A 27,274-nucleotide genomic window follows, 5' to 3' on the forward strand; every position below is an offset into this window, starting at 1 on the left:
TGGCCTTGCCTCTCATGGGATGGACTTGGGCTCTTTGGGCTTTGGCCTTCTTGGGCTTGGGCTTGGGCTTTGGGCTTGGGCCTCATCTTTATTTTATGTCTTCTTTTAATTTTGAGAAGACTAGAAGGAAGAACTTCAAATGTGAGGGTGGATGTCCTCTTCCTCCAGTAATAAAAGTCTCCTTTATTTGATTCTCATCATACTCCTCGTGTTGGAGAGAATTCGTCCACGAATTCTGAATCCCTGCATATAACAAAGTCAATTTATTCTTACAATTAAAAGTGGAAGAAAAAGGAAAACATGACTTAGCATTTGGAAACAATGGGATTTCAGAAAAGGAGGTTCTATAAAACGACCATGTTGGAAAAATTTGTTTAGGAATGATGATATCTTTTGGAAAAAGTCCTCTTAAATGGTGACAACCATTAGGAGGTATGAAAAAATCATCCCTAACATTTTTAAACCAAGATGGTGGTGAAGTAAGAACCTTTGGTAATGAAAAAGATAAGGAAGGAAAACACCTTGGATGGGAAAGTATAAGACCCATGTCAACTTGGCCTTCTTTGTCTTTTTCATTTTTACTTGTGGTAGGTGGGTGGGTGAGGTCTTGTTTTACCTTGTTTAGCTTTAAGATTTTCTCTTGTGGACAATGAAGATCTATGTGCCTAAAACCTAAACATTTAAAACATTTGATATTTGAAGTTTTGGTAGGTGACTTAGGAGTAGAAGGATTTGTAGTAGAAACTTTTTTTGGAAACAAGGTTTGGAAAAATTGGAAGGAGAATTTTGAGTAGAAATTTTGTTGGCATCCTTCCTAGAAGAGTTGTAGAAATCATCATCATGAGTATTTTTGAAAGTTGTTTTCAAAAGATAGGATTCCACCTTGATGGCTTTGCGAAACACTTTCTTTAAAGAAGAGTACTCATTTAATTCTACAAATTCTCTAATATCTCTTCTCAAACCATGTACAAACCATTTTATCTTTGACTCTTCATTAGCATGTATATTCATTTTAGTCAAAGTTGTTTCAAAATCTTTAAAGTATTCATCTACCATCCTATGTCCTTGAAGAGGCCTTTGGAACTTCAACAAGTGTTCCTTCCTAGAAGGAGGAACAAACCTCGCGCGCATACGCTCTTTCAAAGCATTCCAAGAAACCACGGGAGGTTTCTTGCGATATATAATGTCCATTACAATTTTATGCCACCATTCTTTGGCACAGCCCAAAAAGGATGAAGAAACTACCCTAAGTTTATCATCATCTTGGACCTTATACACATGAAAATAATGGTCAACCTTAGCCTCCCGATGTAAATACACATTAGGATCACTATCACCATTAAAACTAGGGACTTTGGGACAAGAAATGTTGAACACTTGGTGATATCTTTGGTCACGGTTATAGGTCTCTTCTTGAGAATGATGGTGAGGCTTCCTTCTTCAATGTTCCTCTTCACGACCTATGTCATTTGAAGAAGCTCTTGTTGAAGGTCTATGTGAATGATGCTCATCATGGATAGAGTGAGATGGTCTAGCTTGTTGCACCTCCATCTTTTGCAATTTCTCTTCCAAACGTCTAATGGTGCATTGAGCTTCATGCAATTCACCAAGGATTGAAGCTTTGGAAGGAGAGTGTTGCTTGTAAGATTCACCACTTGAATAGCCAGCCATTTGCAAATGAAAACAGCAAACACACAAAAACAGCAAACAAGTCAAGAAACAAAGTTAGCAAAAAAATAAAGAAAAAGAATTTGGCACCCAAATTGCTGAAGTAAATTTGGCCAAAAAAAGAGGTCACTCTCAAAGAAATAATGTCCCTGCACCAATCTGATCTTGAGGTCTTGGAATCCTCAAATGAAATATGTCAAAGCAAGGCACACCAATCTCAAAGCCAACCACAACAAAACCAATGAAGCAATAAAGACAAACAAGAAAAAGTATAAGCAATGAAAGGCTAGAACAAAAGGAATACTAGATGTTTGACAAACTCAAAGATTAAAGAACAATAGACAAGCAAGAAAATAAGGAACTCAATGAAAAAGTAGGCACACAAAAGAATACCTAAAGAAAAGGACTAGAGTAGATGAAGAAAACAAAAAATAAGCTATTGGAAAAATATTTTTATGCTAACTGTGCTTGATGTTCACTGATTTAACTGGAATGATATAAAACGAACTGGATTATGAAATTTAACCACAGAAACTTCAAGATCTGAGCTCAAAAATGGCACTGGAATCACTTAAAAACAGTTAGCCAATTAATTGAGATAATTTTTTCAAAATCGCTGCCACATTACCGTATTTTTTTCAGCATAATTGTACACTTTTTGTATTTTATTTATCATTTTTTGTGTACTTTGAATTTTTGAGTAATTCTTTTTTCTACTTTTTTCTAACACTTTGAATATCACAAATCCAGAATTTCAGAATTTTCCAGTGAGTAAATCAATTGCAATAAGGAAAAACAGTAAGCACGTTTTCAGAAAACAGAGGAATCCTAATAGGAATGAAAAACAGAATTATGAACTAGCAAAGACATAATGGAAAATGATGTATAGGAACTTGTATAGGTCTAGAATACAAGCATGAACTCAAACTAAAACAGAAAATGCACAAAGGATCAAGTATCAAACTCAGAAAAAATATATGACACCAAAGCAAGAAACAACAAATTTAATAAAAGTACTACAAGAAGTGATGACAATTATGAAAAAAACAAGACTAAGACAAAACTTGTATGGATTCAAAAAGGAAAATACTCAAACATATGATAGGCACAAATAAGAAAACAGTAAGAAAACTCAAAATAAGCCTAAAAACAAAAATGTAAACAACAAGAATTATAGAGCTCTTGAATTAAAGTGCAACACAACTCAAAATTAAAACAAGAACACACCTAAACTCATGATACCACATGATGTGATTCCACTAGCACAATATGAATGATTCTTGACATTCTTAGGAATCATCTTGAGTTGGATATGAGATAGGCACTTTAAGATAGAATTGGATAAAGGTTCTATGATCAAGAACTCACCAAGACTAGTACCAAAACCCAAACTCATATGGAAGTTCCATGTATTGTCAAATTGAACCGAACAAAATGGAAGAAAAGGCAAAGGCACCGAACAAAAAGGCTAGAAATGAAAAAGAAACAATGAAGAACAACAAAGTAGAAATTGAACCGAAGCAAAACACAAATGACTGAAAAATGTCGAACTGAAAAACAAAGGAAGCAAGCTAAGACATGAACATAAAAAGAGAAGGAAGGAAGGAGAAGAGAAAGCTCATGAAGATGGAGGAATGGTTGGATGATCACGCCACTTAGAGGATGGTGACTCCAAGATGAGTGTGCAAGCCGCCACTTGAGGTAACCATAAAACTCTCAAGATAAGAACTCTCTCAAAAATTGAGTATAGTTTCTCTAATCAAAATTCAAATCTGAATTGTACAAGCTAAGCACCTTTATTTATTGCCTAGAGGTGCTGAAAAATAGGTGGGAAAATTCAAATAAACTCATTTGAAATTCCCACCAAAAACAAGTCACATGGGAGGTGTGACCTTTTTCTACTATGACACCTCCTAAAAACTACACCTACACCACTCTCCTAAGTCACATGGACAATGTGACTTTATTTTACATTTTCACACTCCTTTATTTAATAACCACACCTCCTAAAACTATACAAAAGTATTTCAAAGCTTGGCCTTGCCCCTCATAGGATGGACTTGGGCTCTTTGGGCTTTGGCCTTCTTGGGCTTGGGCTTGGGCTTTGGGCTTGGGCCTCATCTTTATTTTATGTCTTCTTTTAATTTTGAGAAGACTAGAAGGAAGAACTTCAAATGTGAGGGTGGATGTCCTCTTCCTCCATTAATAAAAGCCTCATTTATTTGATTCTCATCACTTTCCTTGGGTGCTCTCGGTGGATGGGTCGTCTAACCAGCTGGGTAGCGGGGCTGGGGTTATTTTGGAGGGACCCAACTGTGTGTTGATAGAGCAATCACTGAGGTTCGCTTTTAAAGCAAGCAACAATCAAGCAGAGTGTGAGGCTTTGATCGCGGGTATTCTGTTGGCAAAGGAGATGGGGGCAAAGGTGCTGATGGCCAAAAGTGATTCGTTGTTGGTCACTGGGCAGGTAACTGGCGAGTTCCAAGCCAAAGATCTGCAGATGGCAGCCTACCTGGAGTACGTGCAAGAGTTAAGGATATCCTTTGTTTTGTTTGAAGTGGTGCACGTGCCAAGAGAGCAGAATGCCCGAGCTGACTTGCTAGCCAAGCTCGCCAGTTCGGGCAAGGGGGGCAGACAGAGGACCATTATTCAAGAAACTTTGAAGACCCCTCGGGCTTTTGTCGCAGATCACCAGGTCCTTCACGTTTGCAGATCGATGGAAAGGACGGCAAGGAGCCATAGATCTCTAACACAGGAGACCTTGAGGATGCCGAGGGTCAGAGCGCGCCCAGCGGAAGAGGTAAAAACGATGCAAGTTTGCGCTATCCACGAACCAGATACGTGGATAACGCCATACCAGCGCTACATGGCAGATGGCGTGCTCCCAATGGACTCGATAGAGGCCAGAAAGATAAAGAAGAGCTCCAGCAAGTTTACCCTCATCGACAGCGAGCTGTACATGTTCGGATTTACACACCCTCTTCTTGTATGCGTACACGGAGAGAAATGCACGAGAATTATGGCCGAGCTCCATGAAGGGATTTGTGGGAGCCACATTGGGGGTCGAGCTCTGGCGACAAGGACTGTCTGTGCAGGTTATTACTGGCCCACAATGAGGGAAGATTGCAAGAGATATGCCCAGCGTTGCAAGCAATGCCAACAGCACGCCGATTGGCACAAGGCGCCCCCAGAAGAGTTAAAGTCAATCTACAGCCCCTGGCCGTTCCACACGTGGGGAATCGACATTCTGGGACCCTTCCCGTTGGCGATCAGGCAAATGAAGTATTTGGTTGTGGCGATCGAATACTTCACGAAATGGATTGAGGCAGAACCAGTAGCCCAGATCACCGCGCACAAAATCCATAGTTTCGTGTGGAAGAATATTGTGTGTCGTTTTGGTGTGCCCAAGCGTTTAGTATCAGAAAATGGGACTCAGTTCGCAAGTCACCTGTTGAAGAAGCTGTGCGAGGACATCGGGACACAACAGGTGTTTGCTTCTATGGAACACCCACAAACGAATGGGCAAGTGGAGTCTGCTAATCGGGTTCTGCTGAGGGCCTTGAAGAGGAGGTTGGAAAAGGCCAAAGGGTCTTAGGTTGAGGAAGTTCCCTGCATAGTGTGGGCATATCATACCACTGAGCAATCGGGAACCCATGAAACCCCGTTTAGCTTAGTGTATGGATGCGATGCGATGATTCCAGTCGAAATCCAGGAAAGCTCGTCGAGATTCCAGAACATCGTGGCGGAAGACTCAAACGAAGAAAGGAGAATGAACTTGGACTTGCTGGACGAGGTCAGGGAGGAAGCACGAGTGAAGGTCGAGGCAGTAAAGAGAAGAGTTGAGCGTAAGTACACCTCTAAGATAAAGCCGAGGCGGTTCAGAGATGGCGACCTGGTGATGAGGAAGGCCCACTAGTACGAGATGGAGAACAAATTGTCACCCAAGTGGACAGGACCGTTCAGAATAATTGAAGCACTCGGGAACGGCGCCTACCGCTTGGAGACGCTGGAAGGAGGGGGGATTCCTCGCACTTGGAACGCCACCCATCTCAAGTTTTACTACAGTTAAAGCATTGTAAGTAGCAATTAACTCGAACAGTTTAAGATGTATCAGTTTAAACAATTTTTCAAGGGGGCTCTCTTTTTTCCCTAAGGAGGGTTTTTAATGAGGCCACCCAATAAAGAAGGTTTCGAAGTTTATCGAAGTTTCCAGTTATTAAGTTTGCATGCTCATCGTTTTCTGAGTTTTCGGGAAGAGACTCTATCGCCTTTGTGTAGTTTTAAAACAATGGTGAATCCAAATCGCATGCATCCAGTACAAAGTTTTCGAAGTATGAAGTTTTAAACCCTGATCGCCACCTGGCGATCAGAGGTGCAAGTTAAAGTTTTAAGTCTTCACCACCACATGGCGATCGGAGGCACAAGAATAAAGTTTTTTAAGTCCTCAGTATAAAATTCTCTGACCGCCATCTGGCGAGAAAGAGATCAAAAAGACCTCCTCGCCTCGAGCGAGTGAAGGCGAGAAAGAGATCAAAAAGACCTCCTCGCCTCGAGCGAGTGAAGGCGAGAAAGAGATCAAAAAAGACCACCTCGCCTCGAGCGAGTGTAGGCGAGAAAAGATCAAAGCCCTCCTCGCCCTGAGCGAGTATAGGCAAGAGCAGATCACAAGACCTCTTTGCGTAAGCAAATTGAGGCAAGTTGAAAGCCCTCAATGCACCCAGAGGGGGAGGAGATGTAACCCCTGGGCAAGTCGAGGTATCAGGAAAAGTCCTTCTCACCCCCGAGTGAGTTCAGGCAAGATGAAGCTGAAAAGTCAGGGGTGTTAATAATCTTAAGTATGGGAAAGGAGGGTTGGAGAAAAACTCCTTTCCCCTTGAGTGAGACGCCAATATTGACCTAGTAAGACCAGTTAAATCGGAAGTTAAAGGGTGGTCGGGGAGGTTCGCAGAGGGCACCTCACCACCTAAAGCATTGTTCTAAAACTCAGGGAGGTAGAGAAGGATCCGAAAGGCGGCTCTACCCCTAGATGAGGGGACAATGATTTAAGTTATCTCAGGTTAAGGACTCGAGAAGGTCAGGGGGAGATCCGGAAGGCAGCTCTCCTTCCAGATGAGCAAAGACGAAGTCATGTGATGACCCCGCAGGGGACATTTTCAGTTAAAGAAAAACAACATCGCCGAAAACCCATGGCTTGGAATTGAAATAGAAAGAGCATTACGCGGCGAGAGCCAAATCAGCGAAGCTTTGGGCGATAACGTAGAAATACGCTCGTCTTTTGGCAGATCGGGCGAATGAGATTGCAGATACTAAGATCGACCTACGCCCTTATTGCCAAGTAAGTGATTTCGCGTTAAACGTTATTGCTACAAACTAACCGTTTGTTTAAGTTAAGTTGATTTCCAGAGAATTAAGCGTCAGTTTGTGCTAAGTTAATTGGGTTGAGTAAAAACCAGCCAGTCAAGCCAGGTGATCGCACAACAGATAAACTAGAAGACCATATATATATATATATATATATATATATATATATATATATATATATATATATATATATATATATATGCACATGAATATCAGACAGTTTGAGCAGAATGAAAGTCATTACATAGAAATCAAGTTAAATACAAGAGGTTACAAGGTGATAGAATTGAACTGGCAGATGGGGGCATTTAAGTTGGAGGCATGATCTTGCCATCCACCACTTCATTGTACACTGAAAACTCAGAGAGGTCGAGATCGGGGAATTTGCAAGCAAACTGCCCCAAAGCTACTCCGAAGCCGGAAGTAAGAACTTAGGCAGCCTCAAGCTGAAGCTCGTCGATCTTTGTCTTGAACCCGTTGTTCTCTTCACGAACCCGGGTGATTTCAAGTTGAAGCTCGTTGACTTTTTGCTTGAACCTGCTGTTCTCCTCACGAATTCGGGCAAGCTCGATAGCTGTCTCACTCAAATCTTTGGCTGCCTTATCCCGATCTTGCTCGACCTTGCCCAAAAGAGTTTCCCGCTCGGTCGACCTTTTCTCCAGTTTGGACATTTGCTCTGCGTCGAACCTTCGGGCGTCCTCCAGCTCCGCGATTCGCTTCCTCATAGGGACGATTTTACTCTCCAGCTCAACGGCGTCCTGAAGCTTGTCGTGCAGCTTCTTGCGCAGTTCTTTCTTGTCCTTACGCAAGCTTCGGAGCTCTTCGTTGAGGGTGTTTTCGACCCGCGAGAACTCTAGGCCTTGTAGCATCATGTCGCATTTGACTTTCTCGGCCTCGGCTTTCGTGGTGCTTGCGACCTCTTGATGGATGCGGCAATCAAGCTCAAGTTTCTCCAATGAGCCTTTTAGCCCTTCGGATTTAAGGAAGGCATTCGTCGGCCATGGCGTGTAGGCGCCCCTTTGAAGATTTCAAGGCTTCCTGGAGAGAAGCTGGGAGGCCCGGTGTTGGAGGAGGAGGTGGGGGTTGGTGCTCACCACCACCCTCACAAGGTTGGATGGCGAGGGGAGCCTCGAGGCGTGGTGGTGAGGCTGGTGGCTCTGTTGCTGCTTGGGATGAAGCTTGTTTATCGGCAAGCTGTTCAGGCGCAGCTTCAGCAACCGAGGTATTGGAGGTGAGAACGTCCCCAGCAGACTCGAAGGGCGTGGAGGCACTGGGGGGATTCTCGGCGTAGTCAGGAGCGGCGACCTCAGCTGCTGGTAGCTCAGTTGCAACTCCTCTTTTCCTCTTGCAGATCAGCCCGTCCTCGGTGCTCTCATCTGCTTCGTCGTTCGATACAACCCTGGGGGCCTTCCTCTTAGCCCTTTTGGGTGGTAGTTTCTTCCGCTCATGGACGGGGAGAGCAACAGCGTTGGACGGGCCAACTGGTGGAGACTGGCCTTGGGCGGCGGCGATCTCCGCGACGGAGTTTGGGACAGTTTGGGTGCCCGCCGCAAGGTTGTGGAGCTTGGCTATAGAACGTAGCTCAGCTATCCTATCCTTCCCCAGCATCATATCTGCATAAAGAGGCCAACAGTTACCAACCAGCACAAAGATTCGGCAGTTAATAATGCACAGGAAGATAAGCAGTGTAAGACAATGCATGGAAAAAGCTAAAACCATACGCAAATCAGAACAGCAACATCAAAGTAAAGACAGGGTGATGCAAGTTTGAACTAGGGGAACTCAAAGACTTAAGGACAAACCTATGTGAACATCCAGCTGGCCTTCGAGAAACTCGTAGGTGATGATGGAGGAAGTAGGTAGAGTCACGTTGGAAGAGGCAACTCTTTTCAGAAGTTGCACAAGTCCTTGTCGAGCTCCCCCATTTTTTCTGGCTCCCTGGCCTTCCTGAAGCTCGACTCTTTCTTTCCCTTGTTCACCCAATACAAGGGGAACCCGTCGAGGAGGGAGGGGTCTCGGTCGTTGCAGCGAACGCGCACGAATTTCCCCTTCCAGTCCTTATAAGATTGCTGGAAGATGGAAAGGATAGACCTCCCAACGACCTCGTTGAGGCTAACCCATAGACGATCGCCCGGGTTCTTGGCCTCTAACAGGTAGAGGAACACGTCCACTGAAGCCGGATGTCCCAAGTGTGCGCAAATGATTTGGTAGGCCCGGACGAACGCCCAACTGTTGGGATGAAGCTGGGCGGAGGCTATATCAAGCTCGGTCAGGAGCTCCCTCTCGAAGCGGGTGAAGGGGAATCGGAGTTTGACTTTCTTGAACATTGTAGCGTAAATGAAGCAGAAGGGACCGCCGTCACTCCCCTGGTCATCGGTGCAAATAGGCTCTCCAGGAGGACAAGGATGCACGGATACCTTGTCATCGTGTTCCTTGCTGAAAGAAAGGTGAGTTTGGTCACCTTTCTTAAGGCGGAGGATGTCGCAGTCAGTGTTGATGGACGAAGTCTCACCCAGCAGGGTCGGAGAGGCCCAAGGATATAGCTGCTTGTAGTTTGGAAGGGACCTCACAGCTGCGCTGGTGTGAGGTAGGTTTAGCTGCGGTTGGCTGGGTCGAGGAGGCGCAGGTCTCACGACCTGGCTTGAAGGGACGTTAGGATCCCTTGGGGGGTCGCGGGAGAAGGAAGGGTTTGCCCTACGAGTGTTTGTCGGAGGGTTGCGGGGAGATAGAGGAGGGTTGGGTGTAATTTTAGAGCGAGCCATCGGAGAAGCTGCAAGAAGACGAAAAGGGGAAGAGACGAGAGTTCGTAAAGCAGAGAGACTCAACAGAAGAGAAGGAGATAGAAGAACGACGGGGGGTGGGGGGCTCGTAGAAAAAAGGTTTAGAAACCCTAAACGCAGAAAAGAAAAAGCAAAGCAGAGAAAACATCCCACAATGTATGCACCAGACAGTTAATGGATGATGCAAACCGATTAAAATGCAGCAAATATCAGTGGAAGCGATAAAAAAGTTACCTTTTGATGATCAGAAAGGTGTCTAGCAAGATGGAGATTGAGGGAGTCGAAGCGCTCGCTGAGGTGTTTCGAGAGTTTGGAATAAGGAAGAAGATAATGAAACAGTGAAGTGGCGCGAAGTGTTTAAAGGTTTTGAAGAATCCCGAACGTTGCGAGAAGCGCAAGCGACACGAAATCATGGTCGTTGATACGTCCACGTGGGGGGTTGGTGAAGTGTCAAATCGATGAACAGAATGAGCGCCAACGCGCGAGGCCACGTAGGTCGCCGGAGATTTAACCCTATAGCCCTTTTCGCTGAACAAGTCGCAGCTCAAGGCTGGGGGGCTTGTGTACCGACCAGGTCATCGGTTGTGATGACGTGCCTGGCACGTGACCATGTGGGGCGTGCTCAGCAGAACACGTGGACAAGTGAGAAACGAATGGTTCAGGAGTGAGCATAGTCGCTGATTCATGGAACTGGCGTTCTATAGTGGGAGATCAGGGTTTGTGTGTCGTCGACGTGTTAGATAATGGGAGATCAGGTGGTCTGACGTCGCCGCGAGGAGCACATCGCCGGATCTCCCAGTAAACCTAGTTAAAACTGTTGGAGGCTCAGAAGAGCAGTTTCCAGCTAGTAAGTCCAGTAAGATGGTTGTTGCACCAGCATGGGGAATAAAGGTTAAGTAAGCTGGGGGGAAACACCTTGCTCATCTGGAAGGGGACTCCCAGAGTTGACATTCGTTGGTGGCAAGGTTTCCCCCGCCAGAACGTGTACGGCATAGCAATAAGGAGGGTGGCACTCACGACAAGCGATATCACAGAGATGATGCACTTTGTTGTATCCGGTACTCGCCTTGTCATGTGGTGTTTCACAGCGTAGTACGTGCTAGATTACCCTTCGAGTAGGGGACTTAGCCGCACGACTGGTTACTACACAGAAATAACGCTCAAGTTACCCCAACCCAGATGACGACACGTGTAGGGTTGGATGCTACCTGTTACTCCAACCCAGATGATGACACGCGTAGGGTTGGATACAGTATAAAAGTGACGCTCGAGTTATCCTAACTCAGATGATGACACGTGTAGGGCTGGGTGCTACCTGCTACCCCAGCCCAGATGGTGACACGTGCAGGGTTGGATGCGAGCCACGTGTCCAAAGCGTAAATGCCTGGAGAGAGAAAAAACCTAGCTATAAAGGTAAACTTAACAGAATTTGCAGAGGTACGTTTTTCATTACGGCTCATTGCTAGGGTTGTGTGCACTTTAGTACGGTTCTACAGAGTATATTTTTCTCTCAGTATTTGGGTGTTCTTGTTACTGACTTGAGCATCGGAGCGCCACCGGCCGCAGAGGCGCCATCTTGTGTTTTCAGGTTCTCATAGAGGCTATCTGTGGTGTGGACTTGAAGGGCACGTGGTGCCAAGCTGGTGAGGAGGATCGTGACGAGGCAACGCTTTTGCGCTAGGTCAACCGGCAGGATCAGTTTATATAGAGCTTTAACTCAGATTTCAAAAAAATCACAGATTTTAAAAGGTTTCAGAAATTAAGAATTAAAAGAAAAATCAATTTGATATGCTTCAGATTTTATTCCTGTGGTGCAGCAGATTCAGTTGTTGATTTGCGCAAGAATATATTGGAACCAGATTTTAATTTGATAAATCAAATCTGTTGCACCTACACACAATCCAATCAGTTAGGATACCCACAAGCTAATTGGCATAGACCTGCTGGTTAAGAACCGTAAAAGCAGTCAAGGATAAAGTGAGAGAGAGAGAGAGAGAGAAAAAGTAAATTTTTCTCTTTCCTAGTCACAGCTGTGATTCTGAACCAGAGAACAAAACATGTTAAAATATAAAATAATATATTGAAATATTTACTGCAGAGGACAATTTAAGCTAATGATACCCAATTCATTTAGAAGAAAATAAAATCTATCTTTAGCAAGTGGTTTAGTGAATAGATCAGCTAATTGAAATTCAGTAACAATGAATTTTATATCACAAGTTCCATTAGGTATATGTTCTCTTAGAAAGTGATGTCTAATTTCAATATGTTTAGTCCTTGAGTGCATGACAGGATTCTTAGACAGATTTATAGCACTAGTATTATCACAATTTATAGGTATCTTGTTTAATAGAATTCCAAAATCACTTAGCTGCTGCCTTAGCCATAAGGTTTGAGCACAACAACTTTCAGCTACTATGTATTCTGCCTTTGCTGTAGAGAGAGCAACACAAGCCTATTTCTTGCAATGCCAAGATATTAGACTTGATCCAAGCATGTGACAAGTCCCACTTGTGCTTTTCCTATCAACCTTGCAACCTGCAAAGTCAGAGTCTGAAAAACCAGTTAAGTTTAAAGACACATTGTTAGCATACCATAATCCAACATCCTTAGATCCTTGCAAGTGTTTCAGAATTCTCTTTGCTGCATTGTAGTGTGATTCCTTTGATCAGATTGATATCTAGCACATAAGCACACAACAAACATAATGTCAGGCCTGCTGGCAGTTAAGTATAATAAGGAACCAATTAAACCCCTGTACTTAGTTTGATCCACTGATTTTCCTGCAGAATCTTGATCCAGCTGGCAGCTTGTTGAAATAGGAGTGTTGATTGCTTTGCATTGATCCATATCAAACCTCTTAGGCAGCTCCTTGCAGTACTTTTCTTGACTTATGAAAATTCCATCCTTGAGTTGTTTCACTTGTATCCTCCTAACATTGACATCTCAAACTCACTTTTCATTGTTTTCACAAAGTCTTCACACATTTCTTCATTTGTGGATCCAAAGATAATATCATCTACATAGACTTGCATAAGTATAATGTCTTCTCTTTTCTTCTTTATAAAGAGAGTTTTATCAGAATTGCCACGATTATATCCTTGAGAAAGCATAAATTCACTTAGCCTCTCATACCATTGCCTAGGTGCCTGCTTCAATCCATATAAGGCCTTCTTAAGCATGTACACATGCTCTGGATTTTGTGATCTTCAAACCCTGGAGGCTGAGATACAAACACCTCTTCATTAATGTAACCATTTAGGAATGCACTCTTGACATCCATTTGAAACAGCTTGAAACCTTGTATGCTGGAAAATGCTAGGAGTAATCTGACAGCTTCAAGACGTGCTACTGGTGCATAGGTTTCACCAAAATCAATTTCCTCTTCTTGGTTATAACCTTTAGCAACCAGCCTTGCTTTATTTCTAGTGATAGCCCCATGTTTATCCATCTTGTTCCTGTACACCCATTTAGTTCCTATGATATTCATCTCATGCTTTCTTGGAACCAAAGTCCACACTTCATTGTATTCAAACTGGTTCAGTTCTTCCTACATTGCTGTTATCCAATTACTGTCTTGCAGTGCTTCTTCCAGACTTTTAGGCTCAACCTGTGAAACAAAGGCCACTGTTCTGCAGAAATTATTAAGTGAATTCCTTGTTGAGACTCCTTTCTCAATTTTACCAATTACATTGTCTAGTGTAAGATCCCTGGGTGTCTTCCATTCCTTAAGCAATCCTGCATTCACAGTAGATTCTTTGACAGAATTTTGATTAGTTGCATCAAGCTCACTAGATTGATTCTGTTGCAAAATAGTTCTTAAATCATCCATACCAGGTTCATCCAGAACAGATTTGGGCACAGAAAAATTTGTTTCATCAAAAACAACATGTATAGATTCTTCTACTGCAAGCAATCTTTTTTTGTACACTCTATAAGCATGACAATTTATAGCATATCCAATATGTATTCCCTCATCTGATTTAGGATCAAATTTCCCCAGATTATCTTTACCATTATTTAGAACAAAACATTTGCAGCCAAACACCCTAAGATGACTAATGCTAGGCTTCCTACCTTTATACAATTCATAGGGAGTTTTCTTAAGAATTGGTCTAATCAATGTTCTGTTAAGCACATAAGAAGCAGTGTATACAACATCAGCCCAAAAATATTTAGGTAAACCAGATTCATTTAACATTGTCCTAGCTAACTCCTCTAATGACCTATTCTTCCTTTCAACAACACCATTTTGTTGGGGTGTCCTAGGAGCAGAATAACTATGTGTGATCCCATGTTTTTCACAATATCTATCAAATTTTGCATTTTGAAATTCTCCCCCATGATCACTACGAATCTGTTTTATCCTATTTTTATTTTCATTATGCAGAACCTTAGCAAGTTTCTTAAAGGCTTTATATGCATCATTTTTAGAAGCAAGAAACAAGGTCCATGTATATCTTGAAAAGTCATCAACAATCACCAAAGCATAGTAATTTCCAGCTAAGCTAACAGTCCTAGATGGCCCAAACAAGTCCATATGCAAAACATCCAAAGCTTTATTTGTAGAAATCATATCTTTTGATTTAAAGGTAGTTCTAATCTGTTTGCCCTTTACACAAGCATCACACAATCTGTTATTTTGAAATTTTATGTTTGGTAAACCAAAAACAAGTTCCTTAGACTTTAGCTTATTCAAGTGATTTGTGTGAATATGAGCTAGCCTCCTATGCCACAGCCATGACTCATCATTTTTAGATAACAAACACTCATTTTCAGAACAACTCTTTATAATATCTAAGAGATAGATGTTGTTTACCCTTTTTCCAGTGAACAACACCTTACCAGAAATTTCATTTGAAATTGTACAAGTGTTGGCTTCGAAATTGACCTTGTATCCCTTGTCACACAGCTGGCTAATGCTTAGAAGACTATGTTTTAGCCCTTCAACATACAATACATTTTCAATAGTGGTTGAGTCTTTAGTACCAACATCTCCTCTTCCAATAATTTTTCCTCTATTGTTGTCCCCACATGTGACATGCCCTTCAGCTTTGAGTTTCAGATTTATGAACTGAGTCACATCACCAGTCATGTGCTTTAAGCAGCCACTGTCCAGGTACCACTGGTTTTTCCTGTTGTTTTTCTGCAACAAAACAGATTTAGCATATATGGTACCCCTTTTAGTCTAGGGTCCAGCATGATTAATACCTTTCCTTAGGAAGCCATTTGGCCAATCCTTTTGGAACAAGGTACCTTCTAGCTTTACATGTTCTAGATATATGACCAGACTTCATACAGTAAAAACATGTTGCAGTATGCATTGCTTTTGAACAACTAAAAGAAGAAAATCATGTTTTGGAAGGAACAAAAAAACTGGACAGCTTTTTCACATTGCTTTTCATTTCAGAATTGTATCCTAGACCATTTTTATTAAAAACAACATTCTGTGAACCTAATAAAGTTTCAAGATTTTCTCTTCCTTTAGTGAAATTTGAAAGTGTTTTTAACAAATACTCAATCTGGTTTTCTAGCTTTTTACAATTATCACAGGTTTTTATTGATGCATGCAAACATGTTAACTCAAGGCTAACCAATTCAGTTTTAGTTTTGTGCAGTTCTTCTTCAAGAGATTTGACCTTAGGTTCAAGTACCCTATTTACTCTATTCAATTTATTGCAAATTACAGCTAATCTGTTTGCTTCATCATGTGTTTCCTTAAATGCGATTAACAGCTGATCATAGTTTTCAGAATCAGTAGAAAAATCACTTACTGAATCAGAGTTAGATTCTTCATCCTTCACCATAAAGCAGACATTTGCTTCCTCACTTTCGGTTGAGGAATCACTAGATGAGGATACATCATTTTCTTCCCATGAGATGTATGCTCTTTTGCCTTTGCTTCTTTCACTTTTCTTGCTTGCTGATTTTTCTTGTTTTGATTGTTTGGACAATCAGCCTTTATATGACCTGGTTTACCACATCCAAAACAAGTGTAATTTGAAGAATTTGAATCATTGGATTTAGAGTACCTCTTCCTTTGTTGAGTTCTGTCACGGTTTTTCTTTCTAAGAAACCTACTGAATTTTCTGGTGAGCAGACTCACAGTCTCATCATGTTCAGGATCAACTTCTTCCTCACTTGTATCATGTTCCATGGTAGTTTTCAGAGCAATTCCTTTGGCCTTCTTCTCCACAGTTTCTTGTTCTTTCAATCTTTTCAGCTCTATTTCATGCTCTATCAGCTTTCCAAAAAGTGCAGCAGTGGACATCTTGGATAAATCTCTAGATTCTGAGATTGTTGTTACCTTAGGCTGCCAGCTCCTATCAAGGCATTTTAGCACCTTTATGTTGAGCTCTTCCTTGTCAAAGACTTTACCAAGGCTAGTGAGGTGATTTACAATATGTGTAAATCGTTTCTGCACATCTGCAATACTTTCTTCTGATTGCATTCTGAACAGCTTGTAGTCCTGAATTAGTGAGTGCTTCCTTGCCCGTTTCACATCATCAGTCCCTTCATGAGTTACCTCTAGTACCTCCCACATCTCCTTAGCTGAGTTACATTGAGAGACTCTAAAGAACTCATTCATATTCAGTGCAGAGGTGATGATATTCTTGGCTAAGGAGTCATATTGGGCCTTCTTCTTCTTGGTTTCACTCCATTCAGACCAAGGCTTCTTTATTGTTTCATCTTTGACAACCTGCATAGGTATAAAAGGTCCACTGACTACTGCATCCCAGATTCCCATGTCAATAGACTCCATAAAGATCTTCATCCTGATTTTCCAGAAAGCATAGTTAACACCACCAAACATAGGAGGTCTATTAATAGACGCACCTTCAGCAAAAGGCATTTTAAACTAAGACATCATGCATACACTTGAGCAAAATACAAGCCCTAGCTCTTGATACCAATTGTTGGGTCTATTAATGTCTAAGTTCAAGAGGGGAGGGGTGAATTAAGCTTATAAAATTTTCGCAAATACAAACAATTTTCAGTATATCAGAGACAAATGAACATATTGTTTTTAAAAGAAACAGATTGATTTTTCAGAACAGTCTAGCACAATTTGAATTTGTTCAGATTAAAATTGCAATCAACAGAGAGGTATAACAGAATCTGATTGATTAGATTTTACGAGTTTGAAGAATGCAGCTATGCCAAGAAATCAACCAAGTTCATCTAACACAAGGTTTTAAAGAGAATGAATCTTTCTCAGGTTTTAATGAATAGACTATTTGTTCACAGACAAATTAAAACTTCATGTACAAGTACCTTGTTCGTGATTAGAGAATTTTAACAAAACAGGAAGAACAGTTTTTATTAAACTCAGAATTAACAGATTCAATTTTAAAAGAACAGATTTAGTTCTTGACAAAATTAAGCAAAACCAGAAACGAGTGTAGGGATGGGAGGAAAAGACAAGCAAGTTTTTATACTGGTTCACTCATACAGAGCTACATCCAGTTTCACCTTACTCCAAGGTGGAATCCACTAAAAACAGTATCAATCACTTACAAACACAACAGTTCTTGAACACTACAAGAACAATACAACCAACGCTGAAAAACCCTATTTCAGCACAACTTGCACTCTAAGAAACCCTATCAAGGAGTGACTAACACTTACACCTTTACAAACCAGAATAAAGGAAAGATAACACCTGAAAAGAAGATGCAAGAACTCAAAACCAGTAGTTCAATTTGCTGCAGAAATGCACCAACACCTTCACCAAGATCAAGGTTTTCCTAGAACAAGCACACTTGAAAAATCTCTTTGGAAAACCTTTCAAAAACTCTTTTCAATCCTTCTTTTCACATAGAAAGTGTTTAATCTCTGTCAAAACGTGATTGCTCAGCATCCTTTCATGTGAGAGAGGCTTTTCTTTATATAGAAAACAGTTTCTAACTTCTTTTAAAAAAACAGTTGAAAAGCTGTTATGAAAACAACAAATTCAGTTTTAAACTGAACAGATTTATTTTATGAAAACTACCAACTCAGCTAACTGAAATAACTGTCTGAGTTGTACCTTTGGTGCCCTAACTAACTTTCGAAAATCCTTTAAGCAAACCAAAGAATAAACATGTTCTTTTACAGAGAAACAAATTTATTTTTGTGCAGAGTCCTAATTTTTGAAGAAACCTCTAGAAAGCTTTTGGAAAAAATTTTAACCACTTCATGTGCTTATTCTAGGCTTGGTTAGGCATCTAGGATAGATCATGTAGCAAAAGGAAACCTTACACATACACAAACCTAAATACAAGATCATCTAAACCTATTTCAAACTTCAAAGCAAACTAGTTATTTTCTACATCAAACACACAATAAAACTAGGTAGAGAAGAAGCTTCATCCATCTTCAACAGTTAGTACCTCTTGCTATGTAATGAATAGAGTGCTAATAAGGCCAATTTTGAAGAAGACTCCTTATGAACTCTTCAATGGAAGGAAGCCAAACATCAGTCACCTCAAAGTATTTGGTTGCAACTGTTTTGATCTAAACAATGGAAAGGAAAACCTAGGGAAATTTGATGAAAAAGTTGATCATGGTATCTTCATTGGGTATTCGCTAAATAGTCATGCATATAGGATCTACAACAAGAGGCTAATGACTGTAGAAGAGTCTGTTCACGTGGCCTTTGATGAAGTTGATTGCAAAAGCATTCAAGTCTCAATGAACAGCACTGAAGAGGATGAGCATAAATCAATTTGGAGAAACTGTACTACTGTGCAGAAAAACAACCGGTTGAATGCTCGAAACAACCGATTGAAATTCTGCAGCAAAGTGAGTTACCCAAAGAATGGAGGATTCTTAGAGATCTGTCAGTGGAGAACATCATTGGGCAGATAAAGGAGGGTGTTTCTACACGTAGCTCTATCTCAAACTTCTGCAGGCACACTGCTTTTGTCTCTCAAATTGAACCAAAGTCAATTGAGGAAGCTCTCAAGGATGAAAACTGGGTTGAAGCTATGCACAAAGAGTTGAATCAGTTTGCAAGAAATGAGGTATGGTTTCTTGTCCCTAAAATAGCTGAGATGAACATCATTGGATCAAAGTGGGTCTTCAGAAACAAAGTGGATGAGGATGGTATAATCACAAGGAACAAAGCAAGGCTAGTTGCCAAAGGCTACAATCAAGAGAAAGGAATTGACTATGGGGAAACCTTTGCTCCTGTTGCAAGATTGGAGGCTGTGAGATTTTTGTTGGCTTTTGCATGTATGAGTGGATTTAAACTCTTTCAAATGGATGTCAAGAGTGTTTTTCTCAATGGCTACATCAATGAGGAAGTGTATGTGGATCAACCACCGGGCTATGAAGATCATCAATACCCTAATCATGTCTTCAAGCTGAAAAAGGTTTTGTATGGGCTGAAGCAAGCTCCAAGGCAGTGGTATGAAAGACTTAGAAACTTCCTTTTGTCACATGTTTATGAAAGAGGAATGATTGACAAGACTCTCTTCATCAAGAAGTCAAATTCTGAAATTATCCTTGTACAAATCTATGTTGATGACATCATCTTTGGTGCTACACAAGATAGTTTGTGTGAAGAATTTGTGGCAGCTATGAAAGGTGAGTTTGAAATGTCTATGATGGGAGAACTTTCTTTCTTTCTTGGATTGCAGGTCAAGCAAACAAAGGATGGAATCTTTCTATGTCAATCAAAGTATTGTAAACCACTACCAAAAGAAAGGTTATTCTTTTTTAGAAATGAGTTAGTCATTCTTGACTCTCAAAATCTTTCCTAAAACTATCTTATAACTATTATAGTCTATTTGTGAAGACAAATAGGGGGAGAATTAATTGGTTTTTGTGTGTCTTTCTCTGAAAAAGTGTTTTAAATCTGCTAAAATCTCTTATATCATAATTGTTTTTGCTTCTGCTGACAGAAACAATCGATTGTTTCGTGCAAACAACTGATTGTTTAGTGCAAACAACCGATTGTTTGTCTGGTATATTGTTTTCAAAATGTGAAAAACTAACATGCTGCTATAAGAAACACGGGATTGTATATATGTTGTTTTTACAGGAATTGCTTTAGATTCAATCAAGTCCAACACAAGCAACCAAGGATTTGTCTTCATCAAATAGGGGGAGATTGTTGAATCAAGTGTGTTCAAGCTTTGAAGAATCCAAATCCTTTGTGTTTGATGGAAGGCTGGATGTGCTTGTTGTTGCTGAGGTGCTTTAGAATAGGATCTGGGGTAGATTATATTTGTAATCCACTCTTTGTTGAATCTAAAGCTTAAGTGTTTTCAATCTTTTAAGATTAAAGTGTTTTTCAAACTAACTGAAAAACAACCTGTTGTTTTGTCGAAACAACCGCTTGTTTTATACTTAGGTGTTTTTTAAAAAGTTTGAAAACTGTTTTGGATGGTTGACTTGCTGTCAAACCCAAACAACCGATTGATTTGCTATTTCAACCAATTGTTTGTTTGGAATCCTAACAAAAAACAATTTTGTTTGTTAAAAGAGCTTTAATTGATTTCATAACTAAATACGCTCCTGCTTTAAATGCTTTGACCAAGATTTGAATACTATAAATAGTTTGTTAATATTTTATAACAAACAACAAGAACAAAAAACATATTTGAGTTTTTCAAAGAGTTTTGAAGCATTTTGAGTTTGAACTTGAGCTTTGGTTATTCAAGAGAGAAGTGGAATAGGATTACTCTGTATTGATTTCAGTTGATTCTGTAATAGTGTAATTCGTTATGTGATTTGTGTACATTCTAGTGTTGTAAAGCCAACAAGGGTTATGTGCTTTTGAGGTTGTCAAGATCAACATTCTTGGTGGTGTATGTGCTGAGCCAAAGGAAGTGTGTGTCTTGAGGGGATCAAGGTCACTTCTTTGGTGGTGTGTGTATGTAATCTGGATTTGATTACCTAGTGGATTCCCCAGTGGTTTCTGGGAAACTGGATGTAGCTCTTGGGTTAATAGTGAACCAGTATAAACTGTTTGTGCAATTCTCTCTTCTTTAAACTCTTTAATTTCAGTTGTTGTTATATTACTAGTATAAGCAACCGATTATTTTTCTGTTTCTTTTCTGTTTTGAGCTTTGTTCTTGGCAAACTGAATTTCTAAATCTGGTTTCTTGCAAAGAATTTCATTCCTAAACCCCCTTTAAACCATTCCCCCCCTCTAGTTTAAAGCCATACATTCTAACATGTACCAGTATAAACTGTTTGTGTATCTCTTTCTTCCCTTATAACTCATTTAAATTCAGTTTTTGTTGTTTTACTGGTATAAACAACTGATTGTTTTTCTGGTGCTTTGCTGTTTTGTGCTTTGTTTCTTGGCTAACTGAATTCCTAATGGTTTCTTGCAAAGAATTTCAGTCTAGCTTAAAAAGTTTTCGAAAACCCCTTAAATAACTCACCCCCCCCTCCACCCTCGTTTAAGGCCATACATTCTAACAGTGACCACATGGAGGTGCGAGGGTGTGTAGATCTGAGGACAACGTTCTCGGACGAGGAGGCTGCCAGGACCATTTTCATCAGGTATGTTGTGGTCAAAACTCCTTCTGCCTATAACTTGCTTTTAGGGAGACCCTTTATAAACAGGTTGGGTGCGGTAGCTTCAACAAAGCACATGAAGATGAGGTTACCGTCCGAGGAGGAGAAGGTGATCACGATAAGGTCAAACCAAAAGGTTGCTCGAAAATGTTATGAGAGCAGCCTGAAAAATAGGAGGAGCTTGAACTCAACCTCCTTTGTGCATGAGGGGAAGGTGGCTGAGGTGCTAGAAACCGAGGTCGACAACCGACAGCGACCTGCACCTGTTGGCGAGGTAGAATAGCGGGAGATTGACGGAAAGATGTTCAAGCTCAGTGTCTCGATAGATCAAAGGTTGCAGGATCAAATTGCCGAGGTGTTAGCCTGGAACATGAGCGCATTCGTGTGGTCCTCAGCAGATATGTCGGGGATAGATCCCAATTTTCTTTGTCACAGGTTGACCATGGACACGAGGGTCAGGCCTGTGGTTCACAGGAGCAGGAAGTTTAATGAAGAAAAATGCCTGATCATAAAGGCGAAAACTCAAAAGTTGTCGAATGTTAACCACATCAGGGAAATCCAATATCCTGAGTGGCTAGCAAATGTGGTGCTGGTACAGAAGTCCAATGGAAAGTGGAGGATGTGCGTCGATTTTACTGACTTAAACAAAGCCTTCCCAAAGGACTCCTACTTGTTGCCAAGTATAGACTCTTTGGTAGACAGCGCCTCGGGCTGTCGCGTGCTGAGCTTTCTTGACGCATTCTCGGGTTACAACCAGGTTCGGATGCATCCCAACGATGAAAGTAAGACTGCGTTCATGACGGAATTTGCTAGTTACTGCTACAAGGTCATGCCTTTTGGCCTTAAGAATGTTGGCGCCACCTACCAGCGCTTGATGGACAAGATTTTCGCCCCCTACTCGGGTGAACGGTGCAAGCCTATGTAGATGACATGGTCGTCACCTCTGTGGAGAAGGAACAACACGTGGTCGATCTGGAAAAGTTGTTCGCAACCATTGCTAAGTATAACTTGAAGTTGAACCCCGAGAAGTGTGTGTTTGGGATAGAGGCTGGGAAGTTCCTCAGATTTGTGTTGACTGAGAGGGGCATAGAGGCCAACCCAAATAAATTTGCAGCCATTATAGAGATGAGGAGTCCCGCCACAGTAAAGGAGGTCCAACAGTTAACAAGACGTATGGCGACCCTCTCACGTTTCCCATCGGCAAGTGAAGATAAGGGTTACCCACATTTCTAGTGCCTGAAGAAAAATAATCGATTCATATGGACCTCCGAGTGCGATTAGGCTTTTGTAAAGTTGAAGGAGTATCTGGCTAACCCTTCTGTCCTTGGGAAGCCAGTAGTTGGTGTTCCCCTGGGCTTGTACTTTGCCATCACAGATCGAACAATTAGCTCGGTAATAGTACAAGACCAGGAACAGGTCCAAAGACCAATCTATTTTGTTAGCAAGGTGTTGCAGGGACCAGAGGAGTGCTACCAGGAAATTGAGAAAGTTGTGCTGGCGGTAGTGTTCACAACTCGGAGGTTGCGACATTACTTTCAAAGTTTTATCGTAATAATGATGACTGACCTCCCTATCCGAAAGTCTTGCAAAAACCCGACATTGTGGGTCGAATGGCGCGGTGGTCAGTGGAACTATCCGAGTTCGATATCTACTATGAGCCGAGAGGGCCGATAAAAGGGCAGGTCTATGCAGATTTTGTGGTGGAATTGGTATCGGAGGGTACTCATTCCGATCTAGGAGACTTTCAATGGATCTTGTCGGTAGACAGGTCCTCCAACCAGCAGGGTAGCAGTGTTGGAGTCGTTTTGGAGGGTCCCAATGGATTATTGATTAAACAATCCTTGAAGTTTGTATTTAAGGCTATCAATAACCAGGTCGAGTATGAGGCCCTGATAGAAGGAATGTTGCTAGCTCAAGAGTTGGGAGCTAGAAGCTTACTAGTAAAGAGCGATTCGTTACTTGTTACCGAACAGGTGACCGGCAGGTACCAAGCCAAAGACCCGAAGTTGGTTGCATACCACCAGTTTGAACTCATCCACGTGCCAAGGGAGAAAAATTCCCGGGTTGATATGTTGGCCAAATTGGCAAGCTCAAGGAAGCGAAATCGGCAAAGGTCGGTGATACAAGAGACTCTGAAGTCTCTGAGAACAGTAGGAGACATCCCCCAAAGGCAAGCCAAGCGGAGATCTAGGAGATAGAGCCTAAGGTCGGAAGAAGTCATCGGTCATTGACCCAGGAGACATTGAAGGTCCCCAGGGTAGTGATGTTCCAGGTACAAGAAAGCGAGGTAGCCATCGAATAATTCACAAAATGGATCGAAGTCGAACCTGTCACACAAATCATCGCACACAAGGTACAACACTTTGTATGAAAGAACATAGTGTGCCGCTAAGGAATCCCTAGACACTTGGTGTCCGACAATGGGACACAGTTCGCTAGTCAACAGTTGGGCAAGTTGTGTTCCGAGCTTGGGATAAAGCAAACATTCGCCTATGTGGAACACCCCCAAATAAATGGTCAAGTGGAATTGGCTAACAGGTCTTACCAGGGATTTGAAAAGAAGATTAGAGAAGGGTCGAGCTGAAACAAAGGACCAAGGTCAGTCCTAGGCAGTTCCGGGTAGCTGACTTGGTGATGCGGAAAGCCAATCCTTACCAGTTGGAGAATAAGTTGTCTTCTAAGTGGACATGACTTTTTCGCGTAGTTGAGGTCTTCGGGAATGGTGCATACAGGTTAGAAACACTAAAGGGGGGGACCTATCCCGAGGACATGGAATGTTGCCAACCTCAAATTTTACTTCAATTGATGTATCTTATGCTTGTTGATGAACAATGTGATGTTAAAGGGTGGCACTCTTTTTCCCTAAAGAGGGTTTTTTAATGAGCCCCCCCGATATAAAAAGGTGTTTATGATGCATCGTTGGTTTTTTTTATGTGTGATATATGTTGTTCAGCGACCTTCCTTGGAAAGTTTTCCAAGTAGAGGTCGTAGGTGTGAATAAGTATCGGAGCTTAAATGCTCTGTGATATGAATAATAGCGCGTAGGTAATTCATCCGGATCAACATGGTCGGGTTAACTCGGTGCGAGAGCGTTCGCCCGAGCTTAAACGCACCGTGGGATGAATACTAGTTATGTAGATTGATCATCCAATGCAGTACAGAATAAGAAGGACTGATTTAATGTGAGAGTGTTCACCCAAGTCTAGGCATTTTGTGGGGTCGAAGTTGCATGAGCAATTCACCTCGATCTGACCAGTAATAAGTGAACTAAGTCGGCATGAGAGTGTTCACCCGGGCTCAAATACTGGGTGGAGTAAGTGTGCAGCGAAGAGCGAGCTCACTCAAGATGGTGGGGTAGGCTCGGATTAGACTTCTTGTAACAAGAATTTATCCTGCCTAAATTTTTCCGCTCGCATGAAGGGCGGCAAAAGGTTGTGACGACAAGGTCACACCCTTGGTAAGAAGGGTCGTACTCGATAAGTCGAGGTGGTGATTTTCACCTAGTACAATTGGGCACGCCAGGGTTAAGTGTTGTTCTGTGATGTTTAAACCCAGTTTGAGGTTAATCTTTTGTTTAAGTTAAAGCTATTTTACGTATATATGGTAGTCATTACGCTTGTGCATACCGATGTTAGCCAAAACTAGTACAATCGCAATAAATAAGTGGTGATATGGCAAGTATGCAAGGGGTATGAAGACATAAATATATGAAGAGCAATGAAACCATAAAATTAAAAGCAAAATTCAAAAAAATGAATAGTTGATAAGTACAAGATGTTAAGTAATTTATTTTTTCTATCACTTGTCCATCCACCACGTGTTTGCCTGGACCAAGCTGGGAGAGCTCCACGTTTGGGTAAAGGCTGGAGGCTTGCTCATTGGCTACCTCAAACCCCATTAGTAAGGCTTTTGGGTTCAGTACAGGGGAAACCCGTCAAGGGGGTCGGGGTGTTTTGCGCTCAGTAGACTCTTCGCCTGATCCAGCTCAGCTCGAGCCTCGGGGGCTTGTGTATTGTACAGAGCTCGACACTCTAGTACCTGTGAACAATAGCTCAGTGCTCGGAAAAGGTAAGAGGTCAGCTCAATTGTTGGGCCGAGTTAAGATTTATGTGACTGACCCAATTTCGTTGGAGGGCCCAAAGCACATGTTAAGGTTGTCATACGAGATACCCCTTTATTCCCGCGCTAGTAGATACATGCAATATTAGTTATTATAATGTTTATTATTATATTTGTTGATATATTTTTGTTACATGTTTGTTACATGTAAATACTTGTTGATAGTTGTTGTTAACCCTAAAGAAGATAGGGACGTGCATTTATAACAGAATCATGCGGTTAGCACATGAAGATGATTGGTGCACGTGGTAGGAGTTTTTTCTGTTAGAGATAAAAGATAAATGTGCTTATTTTCAATTAAGATTTGATTCTCTCATATGAGAGTTGTTGCATGTTGCTTGTATGGTTGTAAAAGGGGCCTGAGACCCCAGATGACGGTACGCTGTTTTGGCACACTAAATTGAGTTTTATTGTTGCTTTATGAGCCCTTACTGACTTGAACGTCAGAGTGTCATCAACAGGTAGGGCACCATCTGTCACAACGGAGCCATACTCGAAGCAGCTAAGAGAGACGAGACTCCAAACCCAAAAGGAGGTGCGTTCATCCTAGGTCAACCAGCGAGAACAGGTATGAATCTGCAGATTAATTTAACATTACCTACCAACTATTATCCACGGATCTCTATTACCTACCAACTATTACCACATATCTCTATTACCTGTCAACTATTACCCACGAATCTCTATTACCTACCAACTATTACCCTCAGATCTCTATTACCTACCAACTATTACCCACGGATCTTTATTACCTACCAACTATTACCCATAGATCTCTATTACCTACCAACTATTACCCACAAATCTATATTACCCATAAATCTCTATTACCTACCAACTATTATCATAATAATTATATACATAATATTAAAAATATTATTATAATATAAATAATTATAAAATCATAACTAATATTCATAAATAATAATAATAATAATAATAATAACAACAAATAGGTATATATTTTATTAATATTAAAAAATTAATATTCATAATAGTAATAATATTTAATATAGTAATAATATTTAATAAAATTATTATAATCATTAATAATGTTTTAATTTGAATAATAATAATAATAATGTTAATGAAATTAATAATATGGAATATATTAAATATATGAATAATATTAGTAATATTTATATTATTAATTATATTAATATTGATAATCCTAATAATAAGTATAATAATAATAATCATAACATGACAACAAAACTTGATTGGTGTAATGGTTAAAGTTTCTTTGGTTCTAGCTTCTTTGGTTCCTCAAGGTCCACGGATTTAATGATTTAATGATGAAAAAAAAATCTTAAACCTTTGTTTTGATTAAGTAATGGAAACTAAGAGAGCGAAAAATGGATAAAGAAATAAAATGAAAATAAGTGAAAAATAAAATTGTTCAAATTAAATAAAAGATTAAATGAGTTTATTTATCAATATTTTCTTTATAATTTTTCTTACCTTTAATTTTTGTGAGAAAAAAAAATTCTTCCTTTTTCTAAAAATTACAGTTTTTACACTTTTAATTAAAAACAAATTAACGTAATGCATATATTCCCATTATTTGAAATACATTTTATGTTTATAAAGTGATGATTTTACAAAAAAAAAATATTAAATTAGTCTTATTTTTTATACAAAATAGGTAAAATTTTAAGAAAATATTTATAAGGACAATGGTAAGAAACATGACTTTTAAAATGAAAATTCATATTTGACTTTCAAAATTTCCAAGAATGAGAATGAAACTTAGTACAATGAAAAGTATAGAAAAGAGGTAGATGTAACCTTTTTAGCATCAATTTGAAGCATGTAAAGTTACAACTTGTTTA

General features: G+C 40.6%; 1 protein-coding gene across 1 annotated transcript; it reads left to right on the top strand.

Annotated features, from left to right (window-relative positions):
* The first annotated feature begins 22,933 nt into the window (after nt 1-22,933).
* On the top strand, nt 22,934-23,521 carry LOC137838776 (uncharacterized). Its single transcript, XM_068648002.2, has one exon. The coding sequence runs from the start codon at nt 22,934-22,936 to the stop codon at nt 23,519-23,521; it is 588 nt and encodes a 195-aa protein (XP_068504103.1).
* The last annotated feature ends 3,753 nt before the right edge of the window (nt 23,522-27,274 follow it).

This window comes from Phaseolus vulgaris, chromosome 4, assembly GCF_051622355.1.
Source record: "Phaseolus vulgaris cultivar YP4 chromosome 4, ASM5162235v1, whole genome shotgun sequence".
Lineage (NCBI taxonomy): Eukaryota > Viridiplantae > Streptophyta > Magnoliopsida > Fabales > Fabaceae > Phaseolus > Phaseolus vulgaris.